The sequence below is a fragment of the Staurois parvus genome, unplaced genomic scaffold (genome assembly GCF_062004578.1).
Source record: "Staurois parvus isolate SC_StPar_1 unplaced genomic scaffold, SC_StPar_1.0 ptg000149l, whole genome shotgun sequence".
NCBI classification, from domain to species: domain Eukaryota; kingdom Metazoa; phylum Chordata; class Amphibia; order Anura; family Ranidae; genus Staurois; species Staurois parvus.
This window is the reverse complement of record NW_028317945.1, coordinates 1,308,444-1,334,596: the sequence shown is the minus strand read 5'-3', so window position 1 is coordinate 1,334,596 and position 26,153 is coordinate 1,308,444. Positions and strand designations below refer to the sequence as shown.

The window sequence follows — 26,153 nt, the reverse complement described above, 5'->3', positions numbered from 1 at the left end:
CCTTTGAGATTGACATCATCTGGTCTTCCCAGACGATGATTGAGAACAATCCATGACACTGGCAGGTCTCAGCTTTGCAAAGGGGGCAATGCATGCTATAAATTCTGCAGGGTGCCCAAACTTTTGCAGACGCCATTTTTTGTTTTCTGTTATTTTGAAAGTGTAAATGATGGAAATAAAATCTAACTTTTGTTGACATATTATAAGAATGTCTAATCTGTAATTTGATGCCTTTTGGAGATTTTTCCATCTTTCCTTGGCTTCTTTATGCACATTAATACAAATTTTTAGCTGGGGTGCCCAAACTTTCGATCCCCACTGTGTATGTGTGTGTGTGTGTGTGTATGTATATATGTGTATATATATATGTGTGTGTATATATATATATATATATATATATATATATATATATATATATATATATAATTTTTTTTTTTTTTAAATATATATTTTTTATTACTTTTTTTTAAGATTTTTTTTTTTTTTTTCATATTTCACTATGACCAAATGACCAAAGTATAGTACAATGTTACCATAGTAACATTGTACTACATTGGGGAAGTGATCAGTAATTTTTTTTTTTTTTACACAATTTGCTTATAGAAAAGAATTACTTTGCTATAAGCAAGCATTTACCTGAATGACATCGATTCATTCAGGGTTTTTTTTTTTTTTTTTTTTGTGCTTAGCTGTGATTTGGCCACAGCTAATCGCATGACATGTGCATGTGATTAGCTGTGACCATTCACAGCTAGACACTAGTATACAATGGATGGCATGAATGAAGCCATCCATTGTATACAACTGTCGTGACCTGCTGTGATTGGTCACAGCAGGTCACATGGTACCGGCAACGGGGGCCAGTACTCAGATCTGTCATCGGCCGTGTCCGAGGTACACGGCTGGTGACAGATTGCACGGCTCTGCAGGAGCGCAATCTGCGCATGTGCGGGAGGACGCCATATGGCGTCCACCCGGAATGCTAATGACATTTGCCGGCCGTCATTCGGCTATAGGGCGGGCGGCAAATGGTTAAATTTGTTGGGCGCATTTCCAATTTAGCCTTGGACATAGAAATGTCTTTTCCATACTCACGGATTTTGGTAACAGATGCCAGCCTCACAGGCTAGTGAGGAGTGTTCCAGTCTCTCACTGTTCAGGGAACCTGATCCACAAAGGAAACCAAGCTCTTCATCAACATTCTGGAACTTGGAGCAATAATATTAACTTTGCGTCACTGGTCACCCCTTCTTCATGGACACCTGATAAAGATGCAATCAGACAATGCTACAGCAGTGGCCTATATAAATCATTCTGGGATACCATGAGTCAGACAACCTTAAAAAAAAAAAAAAAAAAAAAAAAAAAAAAAGTCTGAGCCTCTCTTGGTCCGAGAACCACTGTTTTGACTATTTATCCAATTTATTATGGAAACTTCCCACTGCTGTCGATCACAGCGAGTAAGGAGGGAGTGAGTGGCGGGGTTGAGCCATGCGCTGTGTGTCTGTGGACACACAGAGTGGGTCTCGGGAGCGAGCACGCAAGAGTACCCTCCATAGCAAGCACTCTGTCCTGTAAAAGTCACCCTTTGAGCCCATAGTGAATTTCCTGTGGGCATTCTCTACTCCTTGATGCCTATCACATCTGTCAGACATGTTTCTGAGTTAGTAGTATGTCTTGTAAAGAGCCCTTTCTGATTCTTCACAAGGATAAGTCGGATGATGGAGATTAATATTCAGATGTGCAGGATAAGAAAGGTGAGGGGGGTTAATATACAGATCGCTACACAAACAGGGATTCCAGATATATGGCTGGGGGAGGGTTAAAAACTATTGACAACCTTACATATATGCTGTAAGTGCTGCTGATCTGAAAATAATGAATTGATAAGTCCCTAATTCAATAGTTCCTTCTTTCCTTTTTTACGTTTGTAAGAAAGGAGTGGGCTCACTAATTTAAACAATACACTGTTTGTGAACTCGTTTAGTCATCACAGTGATCACATGGTACAGAAATACTTAGGTCAGCCCTGTTCACAATCTCTGAATGAGGGATCGATCTCTCATCTGAGAATTGCTTGGTTCACAGCAATTAATGGGCACACTGGCTACCCAAGGGTGATTTTTTTTTTACAGTACTGTTTATAAATGTCACTGCAAGTGACGGTAGGTAACAGAAGGTAAGTGGTCAATTGCTTACCCAAATAGATTCATATTAATAGGGTTGATATCCCTGGAGGTGTATGTAACATGGACCATGATTTAGCATTGCTGGAAGATTGGTCAAAAAAGTGGAAATTTCAGTTCAATGTTTCTAAATGTAAAATAATGCACCTAGGGAAATACAATTCCCTGGGATTGTACAACATTTGGGGGTACGGTTTTGGCCAGCACTTCAGAGGAAAAGGACTTGGGGGTACATATTTCAGATGATTGCAAAATGAGCAAACCGTGTGACCAGGCAGTGGGGAAAGCGAATAGAGTTCTAGGATGCATCACTATAGGGGTCACCAGAAGGAGGAAGGATGTCCTGATTCCCTTATATAGATCTTTAGTTAGACCTTCTATAGAATACTGCGTCCAGTTCTGGAGACCTCACTTATAAAAAGATATTAAGATAGAACGAGTCCAGAGACGGGTATCAAAAATGGTGAAAAGGTCTGGGGGATAAAACATATCAAGAGCGACTTCAGGAACTTAACGTACAGTCTGGAGGAAAGAAGGGGAGACATAGTTACATAGTTAGTCTGGCTGAAAAAAGACAAAAGTCTGTCCAGTTCAAGCATTAAAAAAAAAAGTTATAATCCTTTACCCACAGTTGATCCAGAGGAAGGCAAAAAACCCAGCAAAGCATGATCCAATTTGCTCCCGCAGAGAAAAAAAAATTCCTGCTTGATCCCCCGAGAGGCAATCTGATATTCCCTGGATCAACTTGACCTATAAATGTTAGTATCCAGTTATATTCTGTGTATCTAAGAAAAAATCCAGGACTTTTTTTGAAGCAATCCACTGAGCTGGCCAGAACCAACTCTTGAGGGAGTCTATTCCACATTCCATACCTCATCAGTTTGGTTGCCCTTCTCTGTACTTTCTCCAGTACATGATTGAAACATTTAAATACATCAAGGGAGTGAATAAGGTGCAGGAGGGCAGTATATTCAACAGGGGGACATGACCTTAAACTAACTGGAGGAAAGTTCAAAACTGTGATGGGAGTCACTTTGGGTGGGAGGCCCATGGAACACAGCTCACTTTTGGAGGGATGGGGAGACCCCTGTCTCAGCTCCCCATATCCCTATTATGTGTAAGTCACCCTGTGCCTCTTAGGGGTGCAGGGTGATGTCCTAATATTGTGTACATATGTATAGGTGGGGTGGGGGGTTGTTTATTGTTTAATGCCACGTGGTTGTATCCCATTGTTCTATTATGTGTCTTGCTTGGGAGCAAACTATTATGGGATGTATGTGTTTGTGTGTTGGCTTGGTGGGGGGTGTTTGCTGATGTGTTGCTAGATGTGGTTTGACCCGCCCTGTGTCATTATGCAGGGAGGGGGGGAATTGTTCCCTTGAATGTATATATCTTGTATCTGTGTTTAAAATAAAGCAGTCTATTTCCTGATTTATTTCAAGACTGGTCTTGTCTAGTCTTGTATGGTCAGCAGTGGTGTCCGTGGATCTGTGTTCAGACAAGGAAGCGGGAGTCTAACGGAAATACCCTTGTGCAGACGGGGTCCGATTCCGTTACAAAAACTAATCTCACAAAGTACTATTTTACTGAAAGAAAAGTTGATGCATAGGTCGTGAGCCAGTCAACAGCAAATAGCTTCAGTCATGCTTGGGACAAGCATAGAGCTATACTCAGGCAAAAAAGTTAACTAAAAAAAAACAAAAACGGGCAGACTCGATGAATTCCCCTTTTTTTTTTTTTTTTTTTTTTTTTTTTTTTTTTTTTTTTTTTGTCTTTGTACTGAAAATCACTGATTTGGGACAGTTCTGTTTTTTTTGGGTTTTTTTGTAAACTCCATCTGCACCAATATTCATAGATTTCATATTGTTAGTCTGTGTTTTACATCTGTCTGTTTCTTTTAGATTTCACTGGGTGAAGCCTTGATGACAGCAGGGGCTCAGCTGACAGAGCTTGATCTGAGTGACAATGCTTTTGGTCCAGATGGGGTGCGAGGGTTTGAGGCGCTACTCAAAAGCCCTGTGTGCTTTACCCTGCAAGAACTGAAGCTCAACAACTGTGGCATGGGTATTGGTGGAGGAAAGGTAACTAAATTTTAATAAATTTAACCACAGTGTTGGTTTGTATGTCTGTCATACTACAAATCTTTGCATGTGGTGCCCCCATTTCCTGATTTAGCTTTTAATTTTCTTGTGTGAGCTTTCCACCAAAAATCACTGGTTATACGTAGAAATAACATCTCCTCAGCGAGCTGAGAGGTGACCGAGGAAGAAGTAGAATGAACTGTCAGGCTAGATGAAAATTGCCAGCAGTGTGCAAGCCATAAGACTGGCTACACAGGGTCACAAATCCTTTGGTGGATAAATCAGTTCACATATACAGTATGTTATTTAATTGTACAGGACAAAGGCCCCTTCAAATCTTCACCAGGGGTTATATGCTGTGAGTTTTAGGTGAGGACACTAGCAAGCAGAGTTGTTAGGACAACCCATATAACCCCTCCCACTCTGAAATCCTCAGCTGTTTGCTAGTGTTCTTAGGTCATGGACATCCTCTTCACTGAGAGCAGGTTTTTGGTTTGAAGTGGTTGTAAAGGCTTTAGGTTTCTTCTGTGTGCAGCATACCCCCAGCCCCCCTAATACTCAAGCCCCATTTTGATCCAGCGCACTGGAGTTTCAGCTATCCCGGGACTCCCTCTTCTCATTGGCTGAGAAAGCAGCAGGAGCCATTGGCTCCTACTGCTGTCAATCACCGCCAGTGAGCCAATGAGAAAAAAGGGGGCGAGGCTAAGCAACGGCTCAGTGTGTGAATGGACACACGGAGCAGCGTCTGGGGAGTGCGTATGCTCAGGTGCCACCATAGCAAGCTGCTTGTGTAGGGGCGCCTGTCAGGAGGGAGGGGCCAGGAGCGCCGGCAGGGGACACGAGGGAGGATCCGGGCTGATCTGTGCAAAACCACTGCACACAGCAGGTAAGTATAGCCGTGCTATTCATTTAATGTATTTTTTTTTTTTTTTAAATTAAACCTTTAGAAACACTTTAATATTCTGACGATATTGGAAGATTGAAGTCTTTGGTTCTTCACATGTAGAATCCCTTCTCTCCTTGGTTGCCTTGACACCACTGCAGCAATAGGATTGCAGCTTTGGGATCGGTCTCTCCCTGGGGAACTGTACCCGAACTCCCGCCATATGGAATAGGCATGGTTGGCCCATAATGTTGCCTCTGGCACTGGACTCTGCATTTGGCACTCACTCTTTGTATTTGCACTACTGCATAGATTGTTTGGCAAACTTCCTGCACAAAAATTCTCACCACCTCCTCATTTCCCTACAGACATGCAGTATCCTCTGGCTGTGAACTGAGTCTGCATAGACAGTTTGCAAGAAAAGCCTGGAAAGGATTCCTTTTTTTGGAGGCTGACTCTTTAGTTAGTCACTAGACAACTTTACTAAGGAAGTCATGGCCAGAAACAGCACTCTCCTACCCAGTAAGAAGAAATCTGTGGTGCCCGTGAAATTACGGTTTCGGAAGACATACTTTAATCCCTTCCAGACATTCGCTTCAAAAGTCAAGTCTACCACACAGTTATGTTGCAAGTACTGGCTGGCCAAGCCAGTAAGTCTGGCACAAAGTTGTCCTCACAATGGAGAGCCCCCATAATTACAATCCCAAAAATATTAGGCTGCTGTATAAATGCTACATAAAACAGAATGCAATGATTTGCAAATCTGTAAACCCATTTTATTCACAAAATCAGAAAACAAAATTTTTAGAAACAATAAGAATTTTTAAAATTGGTGGCAGCAACAGGTCTCAAAATAGTTGGGACAGGACCATGTTTTCCACAGTGTAGCATCCCCATTTTTAACACTCTATGAAAGTCTGGGAACTTGAGCAAATCAGTTGCTGGAGTTTTGGGAGAGGAATGTTGTCCCATTCTTGCGTGATATAGGATTATAACTGCTCAAGTGTCCTGGGTAGTCCTTGTTGCATTTTTTTATTTTCAAGATGTGCCACATAGTTTCAATTTGTCTTGACTGCAGGCAGACCAGTTAAGCACCCAGACTCTTATACTATGAAAACATGCTGTTGTCATAGATGCAGTATGTGGTTTAGCATTACAGTAATACCTCAGTTTACGAATTTAATTCATTCTGAAGGAAAATCGTAAACCAAAACACCCTTTCCCATAGAAATGCATTGAAAACCAATTAATCCATTCCGGAGGTCAGAAAAAAAGAAAACTGTACTAAAATACTGCACGAGTTATTTTATTAAGTCATGCAGTATTTTACTAGTGACAACCATGTGTTAATGCTTCAGCTGTCAGCGGGGTTTCCCACTGACAGCTGAATGCAAATGAATTGATGGCAATTAAATATAATAATTTAGAAAAACGGCATGGGGTTCCCCCTCCCATCCATCCCAAGCACTTCGGGTCTGGTATGGATTTTGAGGGGAACTCCCGCGCCAAAATTAAAAAAAAAAAAAAAAAAAAAAATGGCGTGGGGGTCCCCCTCCAAAATCCATACCAGACCCTTATCTGAGCATGCAGCCCGGCAGGTCAGGAAAGGGGGGGGGGGGGCCAGATCCCAACCCCCCCCCCCCCCCACAACCACCGGCCAGGGTTGTGGGGAAGAGGCCCTTGTCCCCATCAGCCCTTCGGGTCTGGTATGGATTTTGGGGGGGAACCCCACGCCGTTTTTTTTTTTATTATGGTGTAGGTTTTTAAATGTAATTACTGTGTTTTTTGTTTTTTTTTTTCTTCACTATAGCTCAGAAATTCAGCTGTCACTTCCCCCCAGCTAAAAGAGAGAGAGTTTTTCTTTTAGTTTATTTCCCCCAAGTTAAAAGAAACCATGTTTTCTTTTAGTTTCCTAAAAGAAATAAAGTTTCCTGTAACTACAGGGAAAGTGGCAGCTAATCTTGTGAGTTATAGTGAAGAAAAAAAAGCCTGCAATTGCATTTAAAAATCAGCACCAACATACACTTTTTGTATTGCAAATAAAAATTGTAAAAAATTCATAAACCGAGGCATTATTTTCAGTGGATTTTCATTCGTAAACCGAAAATTACGTTAACCGAGTCATTTGTAAACCAAGGTATTACTGTATCTTGCTGACATATGCAAGGCCTCCCCTGAAAAAAAATAGTCATCTGGATGGGGGGATATGCTGCTCTAAAACCTGGATATATCTTTCAGCATTGATGGTGCCTTTCCAGATGACTTTTTTTTCAGGGAAGGCCTTGCATATGTGATGTACTCCCATAACCTCAGAGATTCAGGCTCTTAAACTGATGGCCTATGATAACAATCTGAAAGGTCCCTCCCCTCTTTAGTCCAGAGGACGTAGTGCCCATGGTTGCCAAAAAGAATGCCAAATTTCAATTTGCCAGACCACAGAACAGGTTTCCACTTTGCAACAGTACATTTTAAATGAGCTTTGGTCCAGAGAAGATAGTGGCGTTTCTGGATGATGTTCAGATATGGTTTCTTCTTTGCATGATAGAGCTTTAGTTTGCATTTTTGGATGGCACAGCGTACTGTGTTTAGACAGTGATTTTTAGAAGTATCAGCCCATGCAGTGGTGTCCATCACAGAATCATGCCAGTTTTTAACGTGGTATTTGAGGTCCGGAAGATCACGGGCATCCAATATTGCATTAGGGTCTTGTGCACAGGGATTTCTCCAGATTATCAGAATCCTTTATTATTTACAGTAGATATATTTTAAAGTGATTTTAAAGGTTCAGATATTTTTATTTAATAACGAACATGTCATACTTACCTGCTCTGTACATCTCCTCATCTTGGGTCCCCCGCCAGTGCTCCTGGCCCCTCCCCGTGCTAAGTTCCCTCACAGCTCGGGAGCAAGCATGCATGAGTGTCCAAAGAGCAAGATGCGTGCGTGCTTGCTCCTGAGCTGCCTATGAAACACACAGTGTGGCTCAGCCCTGCCCCCACTCCTTCACTGTGATTGACAGTAGCAGGAGCGAGTGGCAGAGGCTGGGAGAGCTTCTGCCTATAGTGCACATTGCTGGATCTGGATCAGGCTCAGGTGACTATAAGGGAGGCAGCTGAGAGGGGAGCTGCACATTGAAGGTTTTTTACGTTCATGCATAGAATGCATGGAGGTAAAAATCCTTCAACCATTAGAACCATTTTTAAAGTCTTTGCAATTTTATGCTAAGGAACATTATTCTGAAATTTGTTCAACAATTTTAGATGCAGGTTTTCACAGACTGATGAAAAAATCAGAACATAAACTCACAGTGGGCCACATATGTCCCTTGGGTCCAGAGTTGTGAGGATTAGTTCATCTCTTTTAAGTAACGGGCCATAGTTTTAAAATGTACCCAAGGCCTCCTTGATGGTCAGATTTTTTTCTTCTGTATTGTGTAGGTTGAAAATCATAAATTTTCAAGTACCACATTTGTTTTGTTGGCAGGTTACTTTTCATAAGAGGATGCAAACTGTTGCAGCATTTAGTAAATTAATTGTCAAGTTAGCCTTACATCTCTGTACAGTTCTATTAGTCATATGGCATAAGCAAGGTTTCAGGTGAGGCTTTTGATGGCATCTGTGACCTTGGTCCAGAATGGCTTCATTTAGGGTATGACCAGAAGAATGTGTGTCATTGTACCTGGTTCAACATCACATCGCCAGCATTCGCCTGCAATTTAACTGTTTATTCTGTGTAATAACATGAGGAACTCTAGTATCTGGCTAGGATTTGATACCCTAGTTCCCCAAATTTGTTTGCTATTAAAGATTTATGGGTGGAATACAGGATACCTTCGCATTTTTGTCAGTTGAGTGTGATAGCCAAATTCCTCTCCATTTCATCAGAAAAGGAGGGTTGTGTTCCCCCTCTGGTGAAGACACACTTTTTATATCAGACTGCAGAAAAAAATCTGAGTGTATACCCAGCTTTGGGGTAGTAAGTTAACTGTGAAGTGCTTTTCGTATTCGGAGCTGTTGGCATTACCCTATATCTAATGACGCACTCTGAGTAAACTGTTGGGCTGAGTAGCAGAAGCTACATCGCTCATTTGCATTGCTGAGGGCCTATAAAATTCCCATTGGTTTCTTTGGAGGAGGGGGGATAACAAGGAGTGCCAACCTCCAATGGGTACAGCGTCACTCACTGTCTATGCTCTTTCTTGCTATAGAGCACTGAGGAAGCTCTCCCCACTGTGGCTCCTGATTTATAAGGAGCCACCTGGAATTCTGATCCTTGGCTGCACTGCCATCTGACCTTTTACCTTCTATCACCTTTCTGGGTTTTGTGAATATCTGAGGCCTTGCCCCATGCCATACGTTTGTGTAGCATTGTGACTGTGCTTAGAAACAAACCTATTGCGACTGCATAGCAGAGGGAACAGCTCTATTGAGTCACCGGTCTTATACTTCTAGATCATGCAAGACGTTTTAGCCCAAATAACTAAGTTCTTGATTCTGGTCATAGGCTTGCTTGTCAATGTGCTTCCACACATCTTCCTCACCCGCCTTAACAGGGAGACCACTAGGGCAGTGGAGAGCAATCCTTCTATCATAGGTCTCTTCATAGGTGGACAGTGCCCTTTGCTCTGTTCTAGCTGTGACCTTAATTTGTTAAACCGTGTCAGAATGGTCAAAATCCCTTAGAAGAGATCCCTTCACCGTGGCAGTGGATCCTTTACTGATTTGTGGGGCAGATGACTGAAGCACTGTGCTTCAGCTGTGATAGCCTGCTGAAAGCATCTCCGCTTGTCTCCCGTATAGGTTTTTTTGTCAATACACTGCTGGGCTGCTGGCACTGCATCCAAGGATTGCCTGATCTGCCTTGTCTTCTAAAGAACATTGCCTTTTCAAACCAACCCTTGACTTTATTAAGGGTATTACCAGAGCCAGCAGCGTCAGGGTAAGAAGTCTGGAGAAAGGCCTGCTAAGTCTTTTTCCTTTACTGTGGGAATATGCAAGTGTAGGCCTCACAAATTTTGTAGTTAATTGTCTGTTGGTAACCCTCTTCGAGACACTTCTCTTGCTCCAATCTCTTCCCACAGTATCTCAGCTCTTCACTCTGTTGTTGTGAGTCAAGTTGGCTCAGGCTCTGAGCAAACCAAACTGGCTCAAACAAACTATTTGCTTTGCAGAACAATGTTACCGTTCAATAAATCCGTTAACACAGCTCTTCCTCTGATCGGCTGATGCATAGAGGTGGGCGGATGATGTCATGATCTTTACAACGGCCAGTCAGAGAGAGCCTTGTATTCACTGATAAAAATACAAGGCTTCTCCATAATCGCAGAGAAGCATTAAGGCTGACTCATTTATACTCTGCAGCAGACAGGAAGGCACCCAGACTGGTGCCAGAACACAGTACCACTTACTGTATGTAGCTATTGCTACTACGATCTACTATGGCACACCCAGCAGCCACATTGTTCTATAATGGAAATTGTTTGTTTGGGCCAGCTTGGATCAAACTAAAGTGACAAACGTATAATTCTATTTTAAAGGTATGGCTAGTGTATAGAATTTTGAAACTAGGTTTTCTGTGGTTTAGATAGTAACAGAAACTAGTGATTTTGCACCTGTGAATTATGTTGATAATTTCTGTTAAATGTGTTTTTAACTTTATTTGCTATGTTGCTTTCAGATTCTAGCTGCTGCCCTTATAGAGGCCCACAGAAAATCAAGTTCACTTGGCAAACCATTGGCTTTGAAAATGTTTGTTGCCGGAAGAAATCGTTTAGAAAATGATGGGGCTACTGCTTTAGCAGAAGCTTTTCAGGTATGCTCCATTTTCATAGTAAAGATTACATTTTTGTTTATGGGCCTGTGTCCACTGGCTTTTGTTTACATTGGAACTACTTCTCTTCCAGTGTAAGTCATAGAAAATTCAAAAGTAGGATGATGTAGCTTGAAAGGAGTTGAAATGCAAGTTATTAAGAGTTCAGATGCTGCATTTGCCAATTAACTGCAGAATGCTCTTGACAGCAGGCAGCATTTGCCCATCAACATAAGTCCAAAACCTGTTGACACATGGCCTGAAAATGTTCCCAATCTTTTTTTTTTTTTTTTTTTTTTTTTTTTTTTTTTTTGGGCCCCCCCTATATTCACCTTCATGTGGTTATGTTTGCAGCTCATCGGAACCCTGGAAGAAGTACATATGCCTCAAAATGGCATTAATCATCATGGAATCACTGCATTGGCTGAAGCTTTTAAATTCAACCCATTACTGAAAGTCATGAACCTTAATGATAATACATTTACAGACAAGGGAGGCATTGCTATGGCTGAGGTAGAGATCTCTCTCTCTCTCTCTCTCTCTCTCTCTCTCTCTCTCTCTCTCTCTCTCTTTCCTTTTCTTTTCTTTTCTTTTCTTTTCTTTTCTTTTCTTTCCTTTTCTTTTCTTTTCTTTTCTTTTCTTTTCTTTTCTTTTCTTTTCTTTTCTTTTCTTTTCTTTTCTTTTCTTTTCTTTTCTTTTCTTTTCTTTTCTTTTCTTTTCTTTTCTTTTCTTTTCTTTTCTTTTCTTTTCTTTTCTTTTCTTTTCTTTTCTTTTCTTTTCTTTTCTTGCGATAACGTGTGTTTGGGTTTCACAGACTTTGAAGACACTAAGACAAGTGGAGTATATTAATTTTGGGGACTGTTTGGTGCGATCTAAGGGAGCATTAGCCATTACATCTGCCCTGAAAGGGGGATTACATAAATTGAAGGTAGGTTTTTCACAACAGCTTCACTTTGTTAGCATTAATTAAAACCGTGACACTGTTGGTGCATGCACAATTACATCTGTTGCAGATATGGAGCGACTGCATGTTGAATTCATTATCCATGTAGCAATAACAGATACTACATGAAAGATCTATTAATCCCAAATCCAACATTTATTATATTACAGCTTACCAATGTGATGGCTCGCTAGTTTTAGTCTTTCTTTCCTTTATTTTCACTTGGTGCTCCTGACAGTCTTTTGTTTTTCAACAGACCAAACTCTCTTGCAAATGTAGCAGCTAGCCTGGGTTCACACTGATGCGGTGTGGAATTTGCAGCATTTTCTGTGCGAATTCCGCTTCAGAATCGTACCCCGTTCATGCGAACCACTGCAGGTGTGTATGTTAAGTTAACAAGACCTCCAAGTCGGTATGCAAAATGCGTTCCTGCACCATTTTGGTGCGGATGCGGTGTGATTTGAGCTATACAAAATGTATTGCTCCAATTTCACCGCACACAATTCACATGTGATTTGCACAGGAATACAGTGCAGTTCCTATGCATCACATGTGTTATACCGCAATGCATATGTGTGAACCCAGCCTCAAAAATAAACCATTTGCCACTGGCAGGGATGTTTACATAAATCAGCTTTTATTTATTCATGTAAAACCTTTATCCCAAAAGAAAAGTAAATGAATTCAGTCAGCACATCTAAGCATTGGTAAGCTGCAATATATATTACATTTTTTAGTTTTGGGTTTAATACCATGTTATGTTTTTGTTTGTGCAAATTCAACCTTTCGCAATCTTTTCAATGCAGAGGAACCCTTAAAGTAATTTTTAGCAGGGGTTTCCTGAAAACAGAAAAGTTATTTCATTTGCAATTCAAGGTACATTAGTGAGATGATCAATGGGAAGAATGTTCCTTACACTTGTGGTCACTGGGAAGAATTACCTCCTTATAGTTAGCTGAAAAGATCAGTGGGAATGTATCTGAGAGGGAGAAATTGCTTATTGCTGTGGAAACCCCTGGAGGAACCCTGGTTGAGAAACCACTAATTAGTATGCCATTAATTCAGGACTTATCCACTCATGACAATTTTTTTTGTTTTTTTTTTGTTTTTGCTTTTTATCAGTTAAAATTACAACTATAGTGAGATATCCACTGGACCTAACTCAGCTGTTCTTCCATACCTTCCATAAGAAAATTACAGTGATGCTGTAAAATAATGGAAGCCTTGAAAAAGAAATCTAAATGATAGCTGTGAAGACCAGTCACTGTAGATTCACTAATGTGAGTAGTTTCAGAAATAATAGAATTAGGCCAAAGTCCTTTTTTTGTTGTTGTTTTCCATAGATCGGGGCTTAAAATTTCCACTCGCCTGCTGGCATTTGGCGAGTTGAAATAACATGGGGGCGAGTGTTCTTGTTGGCTACTCCTTGCCCATTACTGACCGCTCCTGCACCTTCTATCACTCCATTTTCCTTTTACCTATCAACTGTGCTGTATGAGGTTCTCCCGCCTCCCCTAGTACTTGTGTCCTCTAGCTTGTCTAGCTGTCTGTATCCGATGGCCACTCCAGCGTCAGATGTTGCTATGGTGATGTTGAGCGCATGCACACCCCCTCACACAACCTCCTCTCTGCTCCCGGGACCGGAAGACAGACTTACTGGGATCCCAGAGAATGGGGACGGACTGGAGGTGCAGGCAGCCAGGGACCGCTCCATCTCACATCACATAGATTCACTGGAAGGAGTAGAGCACCTCCCGTCCTCACCAAGAGCAAGACCAGACCCTTCCCGCTGCTGGCTATCATGCACATCCTGCTGGCATGGAAGGTATCATACTGAGCATCACACACACCTTATCACACACAGCAGATGGGTACTGGGACAAGGAGGCACAGGAGGAACTGCAGACAGGGTCAGGCTAGTGGTCTCTCACACCCCCCCTCTCTATGACTCCCCTCCCGCTCTCTCTCACCCCCTCTCTCTGACCCCCCCCCCCACCCCTCTCTTTGAAATTGAGGTGCCTGGATTTTAATCCATGGACACCTCCACCCTTAACTGAAAGTCCAAGGACCTCGGTGTCTCCACGACCATGCAATAGTTCTACTTCATTCCTCCTCCACTGAAGCGTGCAGCATGTATGATGGTGGAGATGCTGAGATTCCCTGGATTCTCAGTTAAGGCTGGAGGTGTGCGCACTTCAGTGTAGGAGGAATGAAGTGGGACTATTGCATGGTGGTGGAGACTCCAAGGTTCCCTGGATTTTAATTGGGAGTAGTAGTGCCTTAAGTTTGGTTTCAGTGGAAAGAATAACACATCAGCGTTTGCATCAGGGGGAGGAATTATACCCTGTCATTGGTATCAGTAAACGGAACAGTGCCCCATGCTTGGTGTCAGTGGGAGGAATAATGCCCCATGCTTGGTGTCAGTGGAAGGAATAGTACCCCACGCTTGGTGTCAGTGGGAGAAATAGTACCCCTTGATTGGTGCAAGTGAGAGGAATAGTGCCCCATGCTTGGTGTCAGTGGGAGGAATAGTGCCCCATGCTTGGTGTCAGTGGGAGGAATAGTGCCCCATGCTTGGTGTCAGTGGGAGGAATAGTGCCCCATGCTTGGTGTCAGTGGGAGGAATAGTGCCCCATGCTTGGTGTCAGTGGGAGGAATAGTGCCCCATGCTTGGTGTCAGTGGGAGGAATAGTGCCCCATGCTTGGTGTCAGTGGGAGGAATAGTGCCCCATGCTTGGTGTCAGTGGAAGGAATAGTACCCCACGCTTGGTGTCAGTGGGAGAAATAGTACCCCTTGATTGGTGCAAGTGAGAGGAATAGTGCCCCATGCTTGGTGTCAGTGGGAGGAATAGTGCCCCATGCTTGGTGTCAGTGGGAGGAATAGTGCCCCATGCTTGGTGTCAGTGGGAGGAATAGTGCCCCATGCTTGGTGTCAGTGGGAGGAATAGTGCCCCATGCTTGGTGTCAGTGGGAGGAATAGTGCCCCATGCTTGGTGTCAGTGGGAGGAATAGTGCCCCATGCTTGGTGTCAGTGGGAGGAATAGTGCCCCATGCTTGGTGTCAGTGGGAGGAATAGTGCCCCATGCTTGGTGTCAGTGGGAGGAATAGTGCCCCATGCTTGGTGTCAGTGGGAGGAATAGTGCCCCATGCTTGGTGTCAGTGGGAGGAATAGTGCCCCATGCTTGGTGTCAGTGGGAGGAATAGTGCCCCATGCTTGGTGTCAGTGGGAGGAATAGTGCCCCATGCTTGGTGTCCGTGGGAGGAATAGTGCCCCATGCTTGGTGTCAGTGGGAGGAATAGTGGCCCATGCTTGGTGTCAGTGGGAGGAATAGTGGCCCATGCTTGGTGTCAGTGGGAGGAATAGTGGCCCATGCTTGGTGTCTGTGGAAGGAATAGTGCCCCATGCTTGGTGTCTGTGGAAGGAATAGTGCCCCATGCTTGGTGTCTGTGGAAGGAATAGTGCCCCATGCTTGGTGTCTGTGGAAGGAATAGTGCCCCATGCTTGGTGTCTGTGGAAGGAATAGTGCCCCATGCTTGGTGTCTGTGGAAGGAATAGTGCCCCATGCTTGGTGTCTGTGGAAGGAATAGTGCCCCATCATTGGTGTCTGTGGAAGGAATAGTGCCCCATCATTGGTGTCTGTGGAAGGAATAGTGCCCCATCATTGGTGTCTGTGGAAGGAATAACGCCTCAGCTTTGGTATCACTAGTGCCTCAGCATTGGCGTCCCTAATGATGTAAAGCTCTCATTTTCCTTTTATGTTTACATTGCTTTATGCTAATATTGTTAAATGTGTTGTTAATATTTAATTTAAAGTAACTTTATTTTGCATAAAACATTTAACAGTGTCATTTCATGAGATTTTGAGGGCATGTTTAGGGACGCAAGTAGGGGTGGGGAAGGGTAGGGGTTGGGTATGGCAACTGGTGACGAGTAACTCTTAAGGCCTGGCTAGTAGCTCAGGACTTGAAATTTTGAGCCCTGCTTTATTCTAAAGAAAATTTTAATTTCAAAAGCTTTAAGGGGGCGGGGTTGGGGGATGGGTCGGCGGTGGTGTTGGGGGATGGGTCGGCGGTGGTGTTGGGGGATGGGCCGGGGGGGGGGTTGGAGGCGGACCTGGGCAAGGTTGAGTGGGGCAACTGGTGGAGAGTAAGGTTTGTGCCTGGCTAGTAGGTCTAGACTCGAAATTTTAAGCCCTGCCTTAGATGTAGCTTCTCTGTGATCAAAAGCATCCATCTCGTGCAGCAAATATAAAAACGAGGAGGACTCAGAAAAGTATTAAAAGGTTTCCTCAGCTAGTCTCCATTTTGCATTCTTCAGTTGCTTCCTACAATGACAAGTGGTCCGTTAGACGTGCGAGACACTTCTTTTCTTACAGCCTCCCCTTCCTAGCAACCACTTTGCCGGTCTCTCCCAGTCTTAGTGACGGCAGTTGCTGAGCAATGGCCCCATACGTTCCGCTACGCTCCTCTGCTTGGCGCCCCATTTCTAGGCAGCTGCCCAATGCTACCTATTCTATGTTCCTTTTTCTGATTGTCTGTGGTTCCCTATTTGAGGAGCTTGTGATAGCATTTTCTACTTGGCTCCTTTAACTTCACTTTGCTTGTTTCTGAAAGACTTTTCTTCTTTTTGAATTCTTCTGTTGCTGACCCTGGGTTGGGATAATGCTGATTTGCTGCCTACCGTGAATCTTTCTCTCTGACATTCCAGTCATTCCCATAGCTCACAAATGACCTTGCAGAATGAGGTTTAAAGATCTCATTTGTCAGCTAACACTGCATGTCCCCTGCCAGAATGGCCAGATCAGTTATGCCAAGGACCAATAACACTGTTCAACAGGTAAAAAGTTTTGGGCATAAAATTAGCTAATCTTACATAATTTTGGGGTGCTGAAAACGAAAATGACCCTAAAAAATGTTGATTGGCTCTAGTTTCCATGATATATTCACTCATCTAATGACGTAAGCCATTCAAAATTATGATGCAACTTCAGCTGCATATTGCGCAATTGATACTGGTGACCAATAGAAAATTGCATGTATACTGAGATGATGCGATATTAGCCTTTAATTGCATCACTTCACTGCATAAAAGCTGCAGTATCTGTAGCTGATTGTAGTTCGACAGCGTCTTTACATTTCGTTTTATGCTTATATAGGCTACTCAGTAATGCCTCGAACTTGTGTGAATAAAGCAGATAATTTCTGCTATATCTGCGGTGAAATAACTTTTATCTCACAAAAAAGGAGGATAACAGGAATGATTAAGAAAGCCTACAACTTGTATTTTGGCTGCAAGATAAGAGACCAGGACAAGAGCTGGGCACCACATATATGCTGCAATTCTTGTGGGACGGCACTGGAGCAATGGTTGAATGGAAAAAAGGCATCTATGCCTTTTGCTGTGCCAATGATTTGGAGAGAGCCAACAGATCATGTTAGTAATTGTTACTTTTGTATGGTGCCTCCAATTGTAAAAGGGCTAAATAAGAAGAAAAAGTTATCTGTGCACTATCCAAATATTCCATCGGCAATACGTCCAGTTCCTCATGGAGAGGGGCTACCAATTCCTAAAGCACCAGAATCCTTCGTGGTTGAGTCAAGTGAGGAAGAACCTGAAGCGTGTAGTCACGTGCAGTTGTAAGAGCCCTTTCCTCAAATACAAGAGAAAAGCAAAGAGAAGCAAAACCGACACAAACTGAAGACAAAACTAGTGAGAATCCTAAGTATTAAAATGATTCAACTTGGCTTATGGCTATAATTTTTCTTGGTAATCCTATGCAATATATTATGCCATTTAGGCTTTGTTATGTAGTCAATATCACTTGCTTTATATTTGTGGAAAGACATCTATCTATATAATTATTGTGCATTATGTAGTCATTACGCCTATAGTAGAAAACTTTTCGTTTACAGAAAAACTAGAGCCAATTGACAAATTTCATTGTTATATTTGAACTCAGAATGTGAAATTCATTAAGAAATGGATCCTTTTGTTTCCAAAACTGGCAAAAAATAAAAATTTGTTGAACAGTGTAATCTTTCTTTCCTTCAGTCGGGGGTTGAGCAATGTTTATTCTTGGCACCTTTAACCACTCCAGAGGATATACCCTCCGCCCCTTCCTGACCAGGCCATTTTTTACGATACGGTGCAGCGATACTTTACCTGACAATTGCGCGGTCATGCAACGCTGTACATAAATGAAATTTTATGTCCTTTTGTCCCACAAATAGAGAGCTTTCTTTCAGTGGTATTTGATTACCTGTGCGGTTTAAATATTTTGCGCTATAAACAAAAAAAGACCGACAATTTTGAAAAATTAAAACAATATTTTTGACTTTTTGCTACAAAACATATCCAGTAAAAACCCAATACATGTAAATTAATTGGTTTACATGAAAGTTATAGCGTCTACAAATGGCGGTGTATATATACTGGAATTTTAATTTTTTTTATTCTAGTAATGGCAGCGATCCGCGACTTAGCGGGACTGCTGCAGACATTCTGACACTGGGTGGGAACTGACTAACTGCCACTGACATCCCAATGACACTAATACAGTGATCATTGCTAATAAAAAGCACTTACAATGTACTAATGACATTGGGCAGGAAGGGGTTAACATCTGGGGTGATCAAAGGGTTAACTGTGTGCTGTTTTACATCATGTGCTATGTGTGTTTTACTAGGGAAACATGCTGCTGTTTATTTCTCTGAACAGCAGAGAAATACACAGCAGCATTTCCTTGCTGGCAGGAGAGAGACCTATGTTGTTTACACACAGGTCTCTCCCCTGTCAGTTCTACATGGCGATCGCTGGGTGCCAGAGGGGAATCTATGGCTACTACCTGGTGATTAACTTTCGTAGTAATGTGTAATGGGTAGGGCACGCGCGTGCACCTTATGTACGTGTGTGTGTATATGTATGTGTGTATGTATATTTGTGTGTGTGTGTGTGTGTGTGTGTATGTATGTGTATATATATATATATATATATATATATGTATGTATATATATATATATATATAAATAATTTTACGCAGCCCTGCCACCCTGTAGCACTAGTTCTACTATAGGGCGGCGGGGAAGCAGTTAAGCGTCAGCTGTCTACCCGGTCTCTTACTACTAATTCTTTTATTTGTATTCAGGTTACACACATTGCTCCCCCTTTTTGGTCCCACTCAGTCCATGGGATCTAAAGGATAAGTTCACATTTTTGGAAGAAATAATGCATGTATTTTTGCTGAAAAATATGTGCATTTACTTTTTTTTTTGCCCTGCAAAGCAATGTTTGGCTATTTAGCATTTGGCTTTCTGTATTGCCCACCCATCAGTTGAACTGCTTTTGATCGTCCCAATGTACCTTAATTACCATATGCTGTGTCCCTTAAAGTATGATTGTGACAATAGGATTTTTAATTTGCCGTAAAATTCCCTTTCTTGGAATACATTCAGGGACATTGAACCCTCCCATCTGTTCTTACATGTGTTTGTCAGTGTCCAATCTCCTGAAGGCAGCGACATAGCCCAATGTACATTCATTTATCCTGTATCCTTTAATGTACTCCAAGAAAAAGGTTTTAAGGTAAGTCAAAAATCCTTTTTTTTTTCTTTTTTTTTTTGGCACATTAACGGCTACTTTTTCTGTATTTGCAGTGCATTTTAAGGGCCGGTTCACACTACATGCGTTTTCAGTGTGCTTTTTTTTTTTTTTCTGAATCCAAAATGCAGAGAAAATAGGTTGTGTGGTTGTCAATGTCATAGTTCATATCAGTGCTTGCAGATCCAGTGCGTTCTGGTTGCAGAAAAAAAATGTAGAACACGCTGCATTTTTCCTGCAGTGGAATGCACCAAAACTCACTGGAACACACACGTTCCTATTTAAATTGAAGAAAAAGAGAGGGGGAAAAATGAACCGGAAAGCATCAAAAACACACTGGAATGCGTCAAACGCATAGGAACACGCTAGAAACTTGCATGCAGAAATGCATCTGGACTGCATTTCTATAGTGTGAACCGACCCTAAGAGAGAAAACCTGAAGAATTGTGCCTATATTACAGACACCTTTATTATTTTATGTTACAAAGACTCCTAGTAACCTATATCTGAAAACATAATATAATTAATAATATATATGTATTGAAAAAAAAGCGATTTCTGACAACTCAAGTTTGTGTTAAAAAATATAGTCCTTGCAGACATTGTTTTTAATGCATAGCTTGTACAGGCTTATGAAACATGTTTATCTTTAGGTATGTTTTTGATTTCGGCAGCATTCCTTTGGAAACAACTTGGAAAGCTGCTTCAGAGAAACTAGGTGTTTTTCTCATTGCTGAAAGTGGTTCTAAAGGCAGTTTTATTTTCATCTTTAATGTGTCCTCTGCATTAAGGTAAAAAACCTTTTGTGTTCACCTTTCCCCCAGACTCTTCTAAATACTTACCCGATCCCTATCTCGATCTAGTGCTGTGCCCAAGAGCAGCAGCTCTTTATCCTTACTGGGCATGGAGGCTGCAGCGGGAGCCACGGGCTCTTATTGCTGTTAATGATGGGAAGAGAGCAGGAGGCAGGGCTGAGCTGCGTTGTCTGTTTCCACACGGGTGTCCCCATAGCGAGAAGCTTGCTATGGGGCACTTGGCAGAAGGGAGGAGTCAGGATTGCCGACAGGAGGCTAGAGAAGAGTAGGGTCGGGGCTGCTCTGTGCAAAACCATTGCACAGAGCAGGTAAGTATAAAAAGAAAAAAGAAGTTGACACTTTAAAGGTAGGACAAGAACGTGGATGCTTTCTTGTCTCTGAATCCTGAGTCAGATATACCTCAGCACTCTGTTACCCACAGGTTGGTGAAGTTACTTTCATGTCTGTTCACATTGTTATGCACTATTTGAGCATTCATTTTGATTTTTTTTTTCCTCCTTGTTAGGAACTTAACCTCTCCTTCTGTGAGATTAAGCGTGATGCAGGACTTAATTTGGCAGAATCTGTTGAAGACAAATCTGAGTTGGAAAGACTGGATTTAAATGGTGCATTTGGTCTTCCTTTTAAAAAATGTATCCTTTTAATGTTTTGAAGCAGATATCAGATTGTGACTCCAATGTATGTTTGCATCACAGGAAACAATTTCGGAGAGGAGGGTTGTGAACATATTCAGGAAATTCTGGATGGCTTTAACATGGCCACTGTTTTGGGATCACTGAGGTAGGGGAAATTTAGTATTTTTTTCATTCCTATGTTCTAACCTCAGAAAACAGTCACATTTGAGTATTTTTGGTTATCGTTGTGCTAATGTTTTCTTCCTCCTGGCATAGTAGAGCTGTTGATTTATCCAAAATTTTATGTTGCTTGTCTTTTAAAAATGGTAAAGGTTAGAGTATTGCTGACCTTCAGGCTTAATTTCATTCTTCAGATTCATAGCTTTCTGTAAAAACCATTGCACAGAATACACAGATACACAGAATATAACTGGATACTAACATTTATAGGTAAAGTTGATCCAGGGAATATCCGAATATTGCCTCTCGGGGGATCAGGAAGGAATTTTTCCCAGCAAATGCAAATTGGATCATGCTTTGCTGGTTTTTTTTTTTTTTTTTGCCTTCCTGTGGATCAACTGTGGGTATAGGATTATAACTTTAATGGCATCCCAGTCTTACTGGATATTGTGTGTGCTCTCCAGTGCTCCAGTAAATGAATAGCCAAAGGGACAGGACAGAGGTGACCTAAAGATGATGCTTCAGGGGTGCAGCCCTCTTCAGATGGGGAAATCAACCACTAGAAAAAGAGTAAATAGGTGGCGCACACACCTAGTACATTATCCAAGATTTATTCAAAGGTATAAAAGACAAAAACATACAGACGAAGCATGTATAAAAAGCTTTTGCATAATGAAGATGTCTACAACAGCGGGCAAGGTGTTCCAACTGTCAGTGCGGTCAAGAGGCTGATGCGTTTCGGGGACGAGTCCCTTTCCTCAGAGCTGCTGACCAGCCTGTATGAATGCCAAGCTATAAATAGCCATGGCTGAATGCCTTGGGAGCAAAGCTCCACCTCCTCTGCGAGTTAGAGGGGGTTATTTAAAGTGCTATATTAGGTTACTTATATGAATACATACATAAATAAGTAAATAAATAAATGCATCATTTGCAAAGATAAAAGTAAAAATAATAATTAAAAAAACTAAGATCATAGAACAAAATGGATTATATATCTGAAGCTGAAAGTGTTGTAATGTGTTGTCGTGTTTTTTTATTATTATTATTTCCACATACTTCCCCTTTTTTTTTCCCGCATTTATTATAATCATTTTTATAACTTTTACTATTTCCAAAAACAAGTTTTTAACATTATGCACAAAAATGCTTCAATTAATATATATTGTCTGCAGCCATATACAACACTTTCAGCTACAGATATATAATCCATTTCGTTCTATGATCTTCATTTTTATTATTATTTTGCTTTTATTCTTATCTTTGCAAATGATGCATTTATTTACTTATGTATGTATTTATATAAGTAACCTAATATAGCACTATAAATAACCCCCCCTAACGAGTAGAGGAGGTGGAGCTTTGCTCCCAAGGCATTCAGCCATGGTTATTTATAGCTTCCTTCCACGACTTGCTTGGGCTCTCCCATCCCACCGGTAGACCTAAACGGCCAGCCAATGCTTCCACTGGCTGGTCGGAGAGCCAAACAAAGCCGGGATCGGCTTTGATTGTCTTTCCGCTATGGTAAGCTGGAAGTGATGAAGTGACTTCACTTCCAGTTTACCCAGATAGCAACCCCAATCTTTGTGTTATGCTTTTTAAGGGCAGAGGATGGATTTGGGATCCCTCCATAAAGAGTACCTGTCACAAGGATGTTTACATTCCTTATGACAGCAATAAAGGTGATTTAAAAATAAACACAACCTTCCCCCAGTGCTTTTGCGCAAAGGCAAACGCAAGCAAACAGCAATAGTCTTAGAGGTGAGGTATCACTTTGAATGTCAGATCATGGGCAGTATTTCTAACACTAGACCACCATTTGTAAATCTAAAATGTAACCTGTAAAGGCTTTTAAAGCATCACCTAAGAACATTTAAATGTCCGTCATATATCGCTGTTGCACAAGTGTGCGCAGTTTTAAAGCATGACATTTGTGGTATCTACTCCGTGTAACATCATGTTTTATATTTTAAAAAAAAGGAAAAGAGTTTGTATTCTCTGATTTAATAGAATACACTTTTTTAATTTTTTTATTTCTCAAAAAAAGGTTTGAAAAACCACTGCACAAACACCGCTTGACAAACAAAATTGCAAAACCCACACCAATTTATTCTCTAGAGACTCTGGGGTTCTAAGTATTTTTCTAGCAAAAAAATACTGATTGTTACATGTGAACAAAAAGTGCCAGAAAAGGCCAAGTCTGGCAGTGGTTATGTAAAGAAGGTCCACACATATAGTCAGCTTGCAAACTACATTAAAGTATAAAGCAAGCCAGTTTTAAAGGGAAACATGTAACCCCTTCACAAATGGCCAGTCAGCTACAACTGCTTCAGTAGCATAAATCACATATGTAGCCATAGTACCAAACTGAGGAAAAAAAACACAACACAGCATAAAGTCTTCTAGGTACTCAACAGTTTCAGAGAAGAAAATGGGAACACTGCTGCAGCTCTGGCCTGATAACTCCACAAGGATTGGCCTGACCTGAAAGCATAGTCTTTGTTAACTGAAACAGTCAGTTACTGCAGAGACAACACCAGTATACTTGATGAACTCTGAAAACCTGCACTTCTTGGCTGACTGGAGAAGCTGCCATTGTCTACTAGGTGGACTGCCGCTATGAACTCTTTTTTGCCATTCAACAATGAGGAAGCATCTTCCCTTTTTGTATTTTTTGCTTTGCAAAGAGCCAAATGGAACTTTGGTTCACCTACAACCTACCCCGACCTCACACCCTACTAATGTCTCTAGGGAGGTTTTCCTACAGATTGGGCTGATGTCTGAAGCCTGGAATCATGTTGCCCTGCTCCTAGAAACACTGCCATCTTCAGAGTCTTCATTAGCTCATTCTAATGTGACTTAATCCTCTGCCCTTCCAGCTAATTGTATTCACTATAGTTATTCAAGACCTTATCATTCATATCACCCAGTTATTTGCTGACTCTGACTGCAAAGGCCACAAGCACGCTCACGTTACGCTTTTTGCGGATTCTGTATCGCATCGATCCACGACCTCTAAGCCATCAACTGCTGAGCCTGATTCTGCGTCATTCCAGTCTTTACCTGGCAAGCTTGTTTTTTAGAGGTTGCAGTCCTTTGCCATTACTCCCAAATTTAAATGAGACCCTTCATATTTTTTTGATGCAGACCACTATGAAAGGAAAGCATCAGTCTGTCGCTTCTTCCAGTGCTGTTCTCACTTTAAGGCCTTTTAGAGCCCCTAAATCTGCAAAGGTTTTTCTGATGCAACTGTTGTTTCAGATCTTCCTCTAATGAGATTCGAAACATCCTGACAAGCTTTTCACTCCAAGCCCTTATTAGCCTTGTTCTCTTTTGAGGAGAACTTTATAAAGTAGGTCCGTAAATACAGGTGCAGCAACTAAATTTTTACAAACGGATGGAGGGAATGCTAAATGTATCGGAATCTGCTAATATTTCGAACATCCCCCCCCCTTCCTTCCCCCCCCCCCTTCCTTCCCCCCCCCCCTTCCTTCCACCCCCTTCCTTCCCCCCCCCTTCCTTCCCCCCCCCCCCCTTCTTCCTTCCCCCCCCCCCCTTCTTCCTTCCCCCCCCCTCTTCCTTCCCTCTCCCCCCTTCCTTCCCATGTAACCAGGAAAACATCCGGGCTTTGCTTCCCTCTTCAAATTAAGGTAATCCTCAAACTAAAAAGTAAAAGCGAGCGCTAAAACCTAAAGCAGCTGAATACTAAAAAGGTAAACCATATGCCTTCAATAAAATCAGAATAAAAAGGTAGTGCAGCGCTAAGAACAATCTAAAAAGAAATAAATCCAAAACAAAAGTGCAATATGTAAACAAATAGTATAAACGCACATCAATGATGGGTGCGTTATAATTTTTAAAAAACTCGCATACCGATTAAAGGTGTGTCTTGGACTTGCTAATGCATAAATAATGAATAAAGTCAAATAGTAATATGCATAATAAACGTACAAGTCTAAATGCGAAATAATCTCGAAATGTGCTTAAAAATTAAAATTCAGATCTCCAGATGACTCCGTTAGGTCCCAGTGTGCATATAATCCTCAGGTGCATGTGCCAATAAATGTATAAAGTGCGCACTCACCAGATGCGCTAATAAAAAGCGCGTTGTATCAATTATTGTTGATCAGCCACGGGTCCCTTCTAAGGGTAATCCGGGATATAGCCTGGGGTTTGGTGGCCCTCCTCTAAAGACAGGATTGGAGTAGCCAGTAAAGGTAGTTCGGCCTCTTCCATGCGCTGGGACTTTCGCTGGGGATCGTTAGGGAATTAAGGTGCTCAGTGCAGAGCGAAAGAATAGGGATAATCCCATAGTGTAGTATTTTTCAATAGTACTTTAATGTTAATAAGGAATAAATCCAAAAAACGTACAAATACTGCAGTGTCGGATAGGAGCAATATAGTAACAATTGCACACAAATAAAACTAACCAGCTGGTGTTAGGTGGCCGCTGGACCACCGTGATCCAACAGTTTTACATCAACGGCTTCCAGGGGCTCCTCCTTGACGTGTTTCGCACTAAAAGTACTTTGTCAAAAGAGGTATGCCTTAATGCAGCCTGACGTTTTAACTGTGCTATTTATAACATCTAAATTTGAAAAAAAGCGCCAAAGAATCGCCAGGCGCCATCTTGCCGAAGACCAGCGCATGCGCGGAACCGCGGGTGCCATTTTGCGTTGGTCTGGAGCAAGGTGAATACACGGCCAAGTGACGGCGGCGCATTGCACGTGCGCCATTTTCCCTTGGTTTGGAAAAGGGAAGCAATGCAGATGGCTGTGTGTGCTCATCATCGCAGCCAAGGAGGCCGTTATCTTGGAAATCATAAAAGTAAATGTTTTCCAAGATAACGGCCTCCTTGGCCGCGATGAGCACACACAGCCATCTGCATTGCTTTCCCCTTTCCAAACCAAGGGAAAATGGCGAACGCGCAGTGCGCTGCCATCACTTGGCTGTGTATTCGCCTTGCTCCAGACTAACGCAAAATGGCACCCACAGTTCCGCGCATGTTCACTTGCGCTGGTCTTCGGCAAGATGGCGCCTGACGTTTCT

General features: G+C 42.0%; 1 protein-coding gene across 2 annotated transcripts in view; it reads left to right on the top strand.

Moving 5' to 3' along the window:
- RANGAP1 (Ran GTPase activating protein 1) overlaps positions 1–26,153 on the top strand; it is an 83,885-nt gene that overhangs the window by 23,003 nt on the left and 34,729 nt on the right. For both annotated transcript variants that reach the window (XM_089674224.1, XM_089674225.1), the window contains exons 5-10: positions 4,088–4,267; positions 10,827–10,961; positions 11,313–11,471; positions 11,773–11,886; positions 20,819–20,918; positions 21,009–21,093. In XM_089674224.1, the coding sequence (XP_089530350.1) occupies positions 4,088–4,267; positions 10,827–10,961; positions 11,313–11,471; positions 11,773–11,886; positions 20,819–20,918; positions 21,009–21,093 (773 nt within the window). The remainder of the gene's footprint in view (positions 1–4,087; positions 4,268–10,826; positions 10,962–11,312; positions 11,472–11,772; positions 11,887–20,818; positions 20,919–21,008; positions 21,094–26,153) is intronic.